We start from the raw sequence: 12,799 nt of genomic DNA, 5'->3' as shown, positions 1-12,799 counted from the left end.
CTCGCATATACATGAGAACGCGCAGCTACTTCCGTACACTCAACTGCATGCACATCTACATACACACTCATCAATATATATATATATATATATATATATATATATATATATATATATATATGTATATGGTTGTATGTAAGTGTAGACGCGTATGCTTGTGGGGGTGTATATGCTTGTAGATGTGTAGAAATGCGTTCGCAGTCCTTTCGGGTAGTCGCTCAGTGCCTGGCTTGGGAACTGCGCGAAGGCGGCGCGCGTTTCGCGTGGAGGACGTTGGGGTCCGCCAGCCCGGCGTCTCTGCTCGGACAGCAAGCGGCGCCACGCGTGCCTGCGGGAGCGCGCGAGAACGGTGGCGCTGAGAAATCCTCTTCGGAGAGGCTGCTCTCTTCTTCGCCGCTGCCCAGCCATCGCTGCGAAGAAACCGGCGCGGAATCCAAGACAAGACAAGCAAGAGGATGGCACAATCTACACCCGTTCACGAAAAAGCGGAAACCTGGAAGCTCAACACCAGGAAGAGAGAGATGAACGGCCAGACCCTCCTTTTTTCTCTAAAAAACCCAGAAGGGCTTCTATCCTTTCCCCTCTGCCAGTTTCTGTCCCGTCTGCTTTGTCTCCTCCCCGGGAAGAAGAATTGTGCAAGAGGGAACATGGGAAGGCGGCACGAAGTTGTCTGCTCTCTGCCTCTCGGGTCACGCACCTGGAGATACTCGCGATCCAGGCGATAAAGAAATCGAACGCATGCGCTCACTGGCCGACCGCGCTCGTCAAAATCCTCTGAAAAAGGCACCCCAGAGACCAGACAAACTCCACAGTCCAGACCGAAACAGAAACCTGTCAATTCATCAACGCAGAGAGAGACAGAGCCAGGTAGAGAGGAGAGAAAGACAAGCTAGATACAGACATGGATGCAGCATATGTGTATCCATGTAGAGAGACATACGTATATTACATGTGCGTTCAACTGGAATTGTTCTGCACCTTTTTTCTGCTCCGATGTTTTAGACTCTCAGGTACACAGGCATAATATATATATATATATATGTATATATATATATATGTATATATATATATATATATATCGCATTACCGTTTTTACCATTTAAGGAAAACACTTGGATGAGGAAGGTTTGGTTCCTGTCGGATGGAAATCAACAAAAGTGCGTAGAGACGGTCTATCCACTGTTTCAAACAAGAAAGCGGACGACATGGCGTACGTCGTATACACGTATCTTTGACGAGACAGAGACGCACACATACACAAGTTTATCTACCTTTCTCTCTAAATGTATGGACGTGTGCATATGGGTGTACATGTGCATATGCGAGTAGGATGCGCGGCCTTCCCCCATCGGTAGAAACAGTGATCCACGTGCAAGTTGGATCGCCTCTGTCTTCTCGCGTGCGATCACGTGTGTCATGTGTGTGTGTGTTGGTGCTTCCCAAGCCTCCCTCTCCGTACCTCTGCAAAAATCCTCTTCGCTCCCGCGGCTCCTTCTCTCTGGTCCCGGCAAACCTCTCTCTCCTTCCCAGTGCTGCGTGTGCCACTGCACTGCGAAGTACTCGTTTCCCTCATTCTCTGCGCCTCGTCCTTCCCCACTTCTGTCTCTTCCTCCATCTCTCCTTTCTCGTTCTCCCTCTTCTCTTGCTCCGTCCCCGGCAGTTGGACACGCTGCTTGCGCAGAGGCAGAGTCGAGAGTGGCGATGCTGGACGAGGAGAGACAGGCCAGCGAGGCGGGTTGTGTCTCTCCAGGACTGCTCTGTCTACGTCGGCCCTTCTCGCCGTTGCTAGCGAGCGAGCGAAATCGCCCCTCTCCGCCCGGTTGCGCATGCATCAGCAGGGCGGCGCTGCCGTCGACTCCCTCTTGGCGCGGCTGCACAGCGCCAAGCTTCACTGCGGAGTACTCGAGAATTGAGCCGATCCCCAGAGTCGTAATCGCCACCAAGACCAGCGTTGTCGTGACCACCAAATCCTAAAAGCAGACAAGGACCACGAATTCGCGCAGCCCTCTTGAAAGACGCACAGAGGTCCAGGCCTCAACTCACAACCTTCACACAGTGTGTGTGGCCGCGCCGATGTCTCGTCTACGTATCCACCTACTGTGTATATAAGTACGCATTCTCATGTACGTGGGTATAGGTATGTGTCTGCGGTGTATGTACAAATGAACAGGGGAAGAAAGGACGCGGTGTATATGAAGAGATGCGAGAGCAAAAAACACGACGCACCCACATGTGTGTGTGGATCTGTGGAGATGCGTAGGCAGCATCGACATGCATGCAAAGCGCAAAAGCGAGACAACCGAACCGCGTGTATGTTCGGGGATCCGCGACGATGTTGAAAAGAAAAGAGTTACCTTGTTGTGCCTGCAGACAGCTCGCCACATGTCGTGGCTGCACGGAATGGTCATGGCGAGCGCGAAGGCAACTGCGCCTCGAAGGCCGGCCAGCCATATGAGGACTTGCTGACCGCAGTCGATCTTCTCCTCCTCGCGCCTGAACCTGCGCGAAGGAAAAAAAAGATGTTCTTCGTCAGAGAAAGGCGCCCCAAGCAGACGCTTCTCGCAGGCTTTTGCAAGCAAAAAAGAACGGCACTTCCGGCGCCGGGATCAAATCCACACGGGAACGAACAAATGCGCTCGTTCTTCTCTGTGCTCGCGCATGTGCAACCGAATCCACAATCACCCACACACGCACCTGTCTGAAGACAGAGACGACGCGACAGCGGTGTCGCTGCATGCAGATATATATATATATATATATACATATACATATATATACATATATATACATATATATAAATAGTTGTAAGCATAAGTAGTTGTATGAATAGATGTTCTCTATGTACATATATATATATATATTAGATGGTTTTGGCAAAAAAGTAGCTGTGCCTCTGTTTGCTTGACTCCGAAATGGACTGATAGGGGAGAGCGAGTCGCGAGATGCCTAAGGAGCGAGGTTTTTTTTTCCGAAGACGGACTTGTTGCTGATGAAGCAGAGAGGGAAGACACAGGCGACGCGGCTGACGGCGCATGCGCCGAGCGCAATGAGGACGAAAAAGATGTTGAAGGTTCGTTCGCCTGCGACCGAAAGCAGAGCAAAGGCTTTTCCAGAGGCAGATTGAGAAACTCGAGAGACTCGGCACGGATTCAGTCCCTTTTCACCGATAGAAAACGGGGTTCGAAGGCGGCGAGAGACGAAGACGAACCACGCAGCGACAAGAAACGATGAGAACAAAGCGCAAAAGAGCAATAGGTTCACCGAAAGAGAGAGAAGAATAAAGAAGACAATGAAGCCTTCAGGGTGCGGGGACTGGAAGGCCAGCTGGTAGCGGCGCCACGAAACAGGCTCGAAGCATATGTGTCCGCTGTACATACACTCTCTGCGTGGAAGCAAGAAACCTATACAGGAGACGACATATCGGTGGAGAGAGAGACAGGTAGAAAAGACAGAAACTGGTCTGTCTGTGGTGAGAAATAGGCAGACAGAAAGAGGGAAAGATTGTAAGACAAAGAGCGAGAGCGATATACAGCGCAAAGAGATAGAGATCGACACAGATTTACGAATTGGTATCCATATAGATCTAGGAAGCCGGACATAATCATAGAGAGATACGGATGGACTGAAAGGCACGCACAAAGACGAAGAAGACGGAAACGGGAAGCAGATGCGCATGAGTAGGCGTGCCCAGGGAGATGTGTAAGTTTGAGAAGCACCTGTTTTTTCGACTTACCAACTCCTACAGCCGCGACGACGCCGAGATAAGCAAAGACGATTTTTTCGCTGATCAACGCAATCGTCTTGAAGACCGTGTCGATTGAATACCTCGATTTCTTAGAGAGGTTGTGGCTGCCGAAAAGCCGGCGAAAGCGAAGCACAGCGATAAAAAAACAACTCTTTTTTAACAAAAGGAAATCACACGGCGTTGCTTCAGAGAGTCTTCCGATTCACTCGAAACACGTATCTATGTAGAGAAGTGTATTTTCAAGGCTAGGTAATCATATGTATATGGATCCACACAGTACATTTTGCAGGTTTGGAAGTAACTCCAGGCCTGCACGCGTTGCGTGCAGCCAAAAGCGGAGAGTCCTAGGGTGTCGCTTCAGCTCTAACTCTCAGGCGAAATGCAGTGCGCGTCTGTTTTTTCGGTTTTGGACGGGAGAAACAGGCCTTTCCCGACGAAACGAGAACCGAGCTCGCGCGATCCGCCGGCGACACGGGCGTGGCTGCAATCGCAGAGTGAAAAGGCTGGCAGAGAACGGAGTCGAGACGTGCGCGAGAGAGATCTTGAGAACGCGCTCGGCGACGCGCGGATGGGGAACTTGTTATGCTCTCTGAGAGTCGCGATTTTTCACGCAAATCGGCACACTTACACGTTGAAGTGTCCGAGCATGACTCCGCAGAAAAAGAGAGCGACGACGCCGGAGAAGCCTAACCATTCTGACACGCCGAACGCCATGTAGGCTGTCAGCAGTGTGATCGCCAGTTCGTATTCCGGAAGCCTGACAAGAGGAAAAGAGGAAAGAACCAGAAAAAGGGGAGATCCAGAGGGAGAAGGCCATTGGGGAAACGAGAGCTTTTGTAGAGAAGCCGAAATAAAAGGGGAGTCGCTGTCCAGATCCCCGTCGACACAACCCGAGAGCGAGACACTGAGACGCTGAAATAGGAGGCAACGGTCTCCAGCGTGGAGGGGAGAGAAGCTGGCCTGTCAAGCCTGTTGCCTCTGAAAAGTCGGCTTCTTTCCTGCGGCAGGAAACCTACTTTTTGAGTTGCGAGTGGCGGAAGCAGAAACAGCAGAGACCGCCCAGACCTAGGCCGGCCACGAGACTTCCGACGACGACGGACACAAAATCCGCAATCACCTGAAAGGAAACCGCTCGAAATCCGCGAATTGGTTACAAAGCTGCAGATTCGAGGCACATCGATAAGCCCCGCTTCCCAAACATACCCGTGTGCATATATATTTTTTAAAGTGCATTCGTACGCTTTGTATGCATGTATATCTTCATGTGCATATGCCTACACCCACATTTATATGTATAATCGAATATGTAGGTGCATAGGTTTCCAGGTACGTCTCCATGAATGTACGTGCAGCATTTCGTTCACTCATACACGCGTTTTTGCCCTACGACGCGACAGATTATGCATATATATATATATATATATATATTGGTAGGGAAGTGTTCATGCACAGTTCCTGTCGCCCGGTTTCATCTCGCTTACATCGATGCCAGAGGCCATCTGGGCGACAGCGGCGTCGGCAGTGAAGAAGAGTTTCAAGACGCTTCTGGTGAGGGCGATCGAGACGGCATCATTCAGCACACTTTCCCCCATTAAGATGCTGTACAAGTCCACTCCCTTTTTCCCCAGGCGGAACTTGGGACTGCCGATGATGCTCAGTGTCGCGACAGTGTCAGTCGCGCTGATGAGCGCGGCAAAAGCCCACGAAAACCCGCGAATCTCGTGTGCTGGGCCTTCCAGGCCGGAAATGTGCGCCGTCGAAAAAGTGATTTGCGCGACGACAACAGTGGACAGCAGCGTGCCTGAAAAGGAAACGAAAAAAGTGAAAGAGTGCATCGGAAAGAACAGAAGCCAGTCACAAACTAAACAAAACCGGTCTCTCTCCGGCACTCCATACAGCCCCGCACCTCTGCAGATCTGCAGCTACACATTAGATCTAGAGATAGACAGATAGATAGATGGATAGATAGATAGCCGGAAGTGAAGAGAAAAGTAATTGGGGCAGCACGCAGGTCGGAAGAGGGGGACTGTGTATCGGAAGACTTCCATCGTGTGTATCGGAAGGTTTTGTTTACCGAGAATCGAGAGCAGGAGGATGGCTCCTAGGTTGTACAGGAAGGCTGCTTTGTTGAGGCAGAAGCCTGCTTCCAGGACGATGGGGGGAAGAAGAACGAAATAGAAGAACTGAGGGTCGAAGTGAAGGAACGAGTTCTCTGACGGAGACGGGCCGAAGAGCCTGGCGAGGAGCCCAAACAAGACGCCCGTGAGCATGGCAGCGGCAGAGTCGGGGAGGTGAGGAATGACATTCATGTGGATGAAGTATCCGAGAGTGAAGCAGCAGAGGAGACAGAGCGCGAGAAGAAGCATGTTGACGTTTGTGAACGAAGCAGTCAGGCCTTCAGCAGCCGTCGGAGCCGCAGTGGCGAGCTTCGACGGAGACTTGTCTTCTTTCTTCTTGTCTGCTTCATCTTGCGCGAAGAGCGAAGGCGCCGACGAAGCGGTTGAGGAAGGAGGGGGAGAAGCCGAGGAAGAAGAATCCGTTTCCTCGAGAGGAGCGGAAGACGCGTCTGTTGACGCAGACGCTTCTTTAATGACGCTTGGAGCTCCGGCGGGCGGCGCTACACGGGGTGGGGGTGGCACGGGAGGTTCCGGGGCGGAAACAGGCGCGGGCGGGTGATCATTTGCGCTGCCAGAGGAATCGCTGGAAGAAGGTGACGTGGAGTTTCCGTTAAAGAATGACGGCAGAGGAAACAGACCGGCCCAGTGTCCAGACAGGCTGTCGGAGGCGGAAGCGAGAAGAAGCGCAGGCAGCGAGAGAGAGGGGGACTCAGCAAGCAAGGTGCGAGAAGCAGGCAGGGAATGAGAAAGACTGGCGAGAGCAAGGGAGACACTCGAGAGCAGGAGGAACGGAGGGGGAAGCAGGCGACATCTTCTAGAGAATACCGAGTTCCCTCTGTCCCGCGGTGCGCGGGAGAGAGGAGGAAAGAAGATCAGCATGGCAGTGAAAAAAAGTAGGCGGGGCAGATGTTCGGTATATGGAGCAGGGTCCTCATTGAGGTGTATGTACAGCAGAGGACGCGTGCATTTTTCCGAGCCAAACACACACCGGCATATTCCGGTCTGCTTTCCGTGAAGATCTTTCCAGTTGAAAAGGCGGTGTCGAAGAAAGAGAAGACCGGACGATTGAGGTCGATTGTTGGTTTCCTTCGTTTTGCCTCGAGATCGCCTCTTGCAGCTGCGTTCTGCACATGGGGGTTTGTCGCGCGGAGCGCCGACGAGAAACGCTAATGACGGCGACTCTCTCGTAAAGCGAGGTGTAAGACAACACTCTAGTTTGCGTTTCTGTCCACAGGGAACACGTTTTTACTGCGGAAGAGACGCGGTCCAGAACAGCAGTCTTGCCGGAAATTCCGAAAAGCCGCGTAAAATGGCGAGCTCTGGTAGTCTGCAGGAGTCGCATGTCTTGAGTGGAGTCCTGCCTGGACAGCTGCCTCTCCTGCTCCGAAGCGTCGTGGGTCGCGGGGTCTCAGGTCGCCAGGAAAGCAGCGAGCGGAAGCTTCTGGAAACGCGCCTCATACAGGGATTTTGAAACCGAATCACGAACCAATTGTGCTGACGAGATTTCTGACAATCGGAGAGCACCATCGAGGAAAACGAGGGAACCAGCCCCTCGGAATCGCGCGACACAGCCCAGATTCCCCGCCTCTCCTGCGTTGCCTTGCGTTTGTCTCCACGGCCGAAACCGAGCACCAGGGTGAGTTCCGCCGGTATCCACGTTCTGTTCTGCAACGCGAACTAGTGCACATTCCTACATGCCCCCGCAAGAAGTTACCGGGGACGTCTCGTCTGTTTAGGCGGCGAATAATGCCGCGCGACCTTCAGGAAGGAGTGGACCGAACAAATTCCACATGTTTTTGGACTCGCGAGGTGGACAAAAACCCACGAAGAAGACCCTCTGGCTCTTGTAGCCGGCCGCGTGCAGCGGGCGTGTCTCTACACGAGCACAAAGAGGCACACCACCAGATTCTAGTGTTACCAAGGGTGCCGAATAAAACGCGCTTTTTTGCCATTCCGCGAGCTTCCTCTTGTTGACGAGGGTGTGGTATTGCATGAAAAACAGGGAGGAACGTGGATATCTCTCGAGAAGCGAGCGCACTTCCCCTGCGCGGTCACCGGCGGTTTCGCGTGCTCCAGGTTGGTTCCGGCGATCACCCAACGGCGGAGACGACACTACAGCGAGGCTTCTGGTCTCCGCGTCGTGCCGCATCGTCTCTCGCTAGCGAGAGTCACCTTCGCGCGGATGCTGGAAGGAAACAAGCAGGCGTCAGTGCCAGAGAAAAAACCTAGAAAATGCGGAGGTGTAACCCGGCACAGAGACGTCGGCAATCTGCCAGGTAGCGACCGCGACCGCTCCACGATGTCTCAGTTGCGCGTGCGACGGCTGTGAAGCCTCGCCGACGCGCATGGATATCACACACATTTCTATTTCTACAAAGAAAGAGAGACATGAGGACGTGGTACGGATGCGAAACACGTATGTTGCGGGCGGTCCTAGGGGAGGACCAGCTTCTGTTGTGCAGGGAGGAGCTCTGTACAAGTAGGCACAGAGCACGGCAGAACCGGCGACGACCAATGCAATCAAAGAGAGCGCAGAAGCACACACACAGAGGCCGTAGCACGCTTACCAAAATGCGCCAGAGTACCACGAGCATTCCGGAACACTGGAAGAGACAGAAACTCCCGGAAACAGTCCGGCAGCTTGGAACCTCTTCTCATTAGCGGTTTGGCTGGGCGGGTCCGTGTAGGTTCTTTTCCCAGGAGAGATGTCAGAACTGAACGCCCTAACCAGAGTGCTTTCCTAGAAGGAAAGATTCACCGAGAGAAGTTGAGACCATTATTGCCTGAGGGTATCCAAAACACAGACTGTAGAGGCGGCCTTTGCCGTGTGAACTTGCTTCTGGCCGGCATTCGTGGCCTCGTACTCGGTGGCTACACTGCCCGAACACAAAACGGATTCTTGCTATGGAACTTCTTCGGATTCTGAGAAGTTTCTGTGGACCCTTCTGTCTTGTCTAGGTGTCGAAGCTTTTTCAGCTCGTACTGGCGGAAGTGCCGACGGAACGACGGCCCCGTTCCACGTCTTCATATTTTCTATAGTGAGCCGTTCTGCGCACGGTAACGGCGCGTCTTGGTGTCTGCTTGTCGCCTCCGGCGACGCATAGGTCCAGAGGAAGGCAGTGAGCGCGGTTACAGTCGCGTGAACTGTTTGCCCTATTTGTGCCTTTCAATCGTTGTCTGTTGCGCTTCGTCTCCGTCTTCGACTTGCCGCGCGTGCTTTCCTCGTCAGGGTTCTTGAGTATTTTTCCCGGTGGGTCGTGCACAAGTTGAGTGGCAGGTTGCCAATCCAGGCGACGCAGTGAGTTTGCAACAGGTCTTTTTCTCGAAGACTAAAAAGATCGACGTGTTCAGTGCTCTTGCCAGAGGCGCGCTCTCCCTCCAACTGAATCGCTGTGTCAATCCTCATAACAGGTGCTGACTCAGTCGTGGACTCTGTTCAAATGAAGGCTCGCAAAAAGTGCAATATGACTGTGCGCCGGATATTCGTGTCGCGCTCTTCCCTGGCGTCTTACACGTCCCTTTTTACGTTTCTGAAAAGCATGCATACTGACGGCGAGGATAATTCTACGTTCCAACACCCCCGACGCCACATGCCGAGCGAGCAAACTGTGAAGTTCCGGCGTTTCCAGGAAGAATGACGGAAGCAATAGATGTTGTCGAGTTCGTTTTCCTCTACAGAACTATACACGTTTCACATTTGCCTCACAGTGGATGAGATCGAAGCGGAAAACCGGATGGCGTGTCACATCGAGGGGTTGTCCAGGCGAGCCGCCGCCCGCCCGCTCTCCGTATCAGAACGTCAGAAGTCGCGTTAGAGGTGGTTTTTAAAAGGTTTTTCGGACTGTAGGTCGCAGACAGCGAACAAGGACACTCGGCAGCTCTTGTCTCGATTGCGATGCAACCATCTCGCGCATTTGCTACTTCCCCATTCCCAAGCAAGCAGCCCAACCCTGCACAAAACGGCCTGCTTCAAAAATGTGTTTACAGTGTATATACAGCGCACACACGCACAAATCAGATGGGATCGGAGGACCACGTGATACAATGGTATACTGATATTTATCCAGAACGTGAAGGGGATGACGATTTGCGCTTCCCTTCTCGCCATCCGTTTGGGGACACCTGAGAAACGGCCGTGGTAAAAACGTTCGCAGCGTACGGCCCGGAGAAATGACGGGCCCGCCGAGAAAAGAAATCCCCTGTGTCGCTGAAAGCTCCACCTCGTCCTCCCAGGCCGAATCCTGAATGGGGACGGAAAGACACGATGCTTCTCAAATGCGAGACGCCCGCCGTGTTGCGGCTACAAACAGATGCCTTAACAACGTCCACCGGACACGCCGCTGAGAATCAATCTGGATTCCCACCTTTCAAAAGCATCACGCCAAAAGAACCTGAATCCGGTCAACAATGACGTTCCAGACCTAAACGGCAGTCCACCTCGTGGTCAACGCTCGCCACAAAAGGTCGATTAAAGGCAGAAAAGATATTCGTACACACGCGCCACGCCAGAGGCTCTGTTTTCCGCAGCAAAGATCGCGTCTCAGCGATCGCCGTTCAAAATGCCTGGAGGAAGCGCCGGCACCGACCAGCTATCCTCCACGCATTGCTGCGAGAATCGCACACAGAGGAAAGGGCGTGAAGACATCTTCGGCAGCGCAAGGAGACACAAAAAAACGCGAGAACAAGCGATGACATGGGAAGCGAAGGAAGGCGGCAAAGTCGAGAAAACACAGAGGCCCACGTCGAGAGAAAGGGAGCTGCCTAGACACCCGAACGGCTCTGACCCTCTGCTCTCCAGCAAGGTGCCCAGAGGGATTCTTTTACGGTTTGTGGTCATCTCTGCTCGAAAGACTGCTCGGTGCGTTTTTCAACAACGCACTTTCTGCTTCTCAAACTGCGAACGAGAGACCCCTTCACCGACGTTTCCGGTCACTACCACGCATGCATCGGCGTCGGTCGAGAGCTGCGCTCCGCTGTAGAGACAAAACATCTTCCACCGCTTTCTCGACTCTAACGTGCAACAAAGAAGCCTGGTATCATGTGCTCTCTAACTAACAGAAACAGCCTGTCTAACCGCCTGCGTCCAGCTCCCTACGACCTACGGATCGACGCCAGTGCATGCTACAAATGGAAGGGCCAGCCCCACAAGCGCACGAGCATATATATATATATATATATATATGAATACATTTGTAGCGACACATGTCGATATGCATTGTAGACGTAATTTGAGGTTTTCTCTCAATGTTAGCTGCGCCAGGAGCGAGTGAGTCTGCCGCTCTGTTCGGGTGTGCGTACAGATAGAAACCAGGCCTGCGGCGCGTTGTTACGCGTTCCCGCCTCCCAGTTGTTTGTGTTCGCTGCCCACTCACCAGGACAAGACGATCGTACTCCTCGCGGTTTTCGACAAATATTTTTGCGGCTTGTGGATTCGCAGGTGAGTGCGGATTCGGGTCACTCAAGAGACTCTGAATGCTCGTGAGGACGGCGGCGATGTCGTACATGGCGCTCCACTGGTTTTGCAGAATATCGATGCAGATGCGGCCGTCCGCGTAGACATTCGGGTGGAACAGGCGCGAGAGAAAACGCACTTTAGGCGGAAAGGCTGGGTACTCCTCCGTGAAGGTGATGATCAAGTGGAAAGTGCCACATTCCCATATCGTGTCTTCCGGTCTGTGCACGAGGGAAAGGGAAAGAAAAACAGTAAGCCGACAGAAGCAGGGAGAGACCCTGTCGGGGCAGAGACAGACTACGCAGTCGTTCTCGAAAAGGAACAAAGGAAAAAACCTAAAAGACGCGTCCTACCTACTCCGGTTGGATGCGGACGCATGCGAGTGTCCACAGCTCCCGCGGAGGCTCACGGATGACGCGCAACAGACTCCACGAACCGGGCGGATGCACCACTTCGTTTCCCGTTCCTCTTTTCGCCTTTTAACACCGCACGCGTAGGCGTTCGAAAAAGGAACCGAAACCACGAAAACGACTTTCTTCTCACCCGTGGATGATGGCGTGACAATGCATCATGCTATCTGCAAACGGCGAGGCCCGCACGCCATGTGGAGGGTCGCGCGTCACGCGCGAAATGTCTTGGACGATGCGACGCCTCTGAAGAACGAGGAGAGCAAAGGTACACAAAAGCATGCTTCCGAACATCCAGTTTCATGAAGGAAACCACGGAGAAAAGATGAGAGACTGAGTGAACCACCCCTGCGCGAGAGGAAACACAACGGGAAATCCGTCACTGTAGGGCTTTCGAACAGAATGCATGCAAGGGTTTAGGCGCATATCTGTCTACCTATATATATACGTATATAACTGTCGTCGACGCACTGGTGAAGGAAGAAGACTCTTACGGGGTGTTAAGAAGTGCACGAGCACAGCGTATCGGCAAGCTGACAGTTATGAAGGCAAGCAAAGACAAGAAGATCGAGAACGGCGTCTCCGAGATTGCTTCACAACTCGGCAACCTACTGCAACTGTCGACATTTTTCGACGAAGAAGCTGGGTCGATGAGGAACCGATGGAAAGGCTCAACAGAAAAAGTCGGTGCCGCGTAAATGCCGCCGGGAGAAAGGCAGACGAAACGCGGGGAGATCTGACGAGCAGAGAGCTCAGCGTCGAAAGAGAAAACTGGGGAATCGTTGGTGATGAGCAAAGGCCACGAGAGAAAAGACGGCAGACAAAGACGAAGGAAAAGGGAACGAGACGCAAAGAAGAAAGGGAAACGAGACGCAAAGACGAAAGGGAAACGAAAAGGTTTGGAGAGTTATCGCGTTCTTTCGCTTCGCTTCGAAAAATAGAGATGAGGCCGGGCGACATGTGGTCGGGGGAATCAGTTGTGCGTCGCCGCGACCTCGAACCGCGTTTTTCCTCTGAACGAGGTCTTGGCTTCACGGGCACATCCTTTTTGTTTCCTCTTGAGGGCGAAAAGCAGGAA

The 12,799-nt window shown here is 52.8% G+C and overlaps 2 protein-coding genes across 2 annotated transcripts; both read right to left on the bottom strand.

Moving 5' to 3' along the window:
• Positions 1-218: 218 nt before the first annotated feature.
• NCLIV_024460 (putative Na+/H+ exchanger) lies at positions 219-6,111 on the bottom strand (the record flags this gene model as incomplete). The annotated part of the gene is made up of 10 exons (XM_003882641.1): positions 219-410; positions 698-774; positions 1,460-1,970; positions 2,355-2,499; positions 2,981-3,080; positions 3,734-3,849; positions 4,374-4,502; positions 4,762-4,862; positions 5,227-5,546; positions 5,820-6,111. 10 exons carry the CDS (start codon positions 6,109-6,111, stop codon positions 219-221), a joined length of 1,983 nt encoding a protein of 660 aa, XP_003882690.1.
• A 4,291-nt stretch (positions 6,112-10,402) lies between these two features.
• Positions 10,403-12,348, bottom strand: NCLIV_024450 (putative ubiquitin-conjugating enzyme e2; the record flags this gene model as incomplete). Its single annotated transcript, XM_003882640.1, has 4 exons — positions 10,403-10,468; positions 11,235-11,535; positions 11,858-11,967; positions 12,334-12,348. 4 exons carry the CDS (start codon positions 12,346-12,348, stop codon positions 10,403-10,405), a joined length of 492 nt encoding a protein of 163 aa, XP_003882689.1.
• Between the last annotated feature and the right edge of the window lie 451 nt (positions 12,349-12,799).

The sequence above is a fragment of the Neospora caninum genome, chromosome VIIb, assembly GCF_000208865.1.
Source record: "Neospora caninum Liverpool complete genome, chromosome VIIb".
NCBI classification, from domain to species: Eukaryota; Apicomplexa; class Conoidasida; order Eucoccidiorida; family Sarcocystidae; genus Neospora; species Neospora caninum.
Note: the sequence above shows the minus strand (reverse complement) of the source record. Positions and strands in the feature narration are given on the sequence as shown.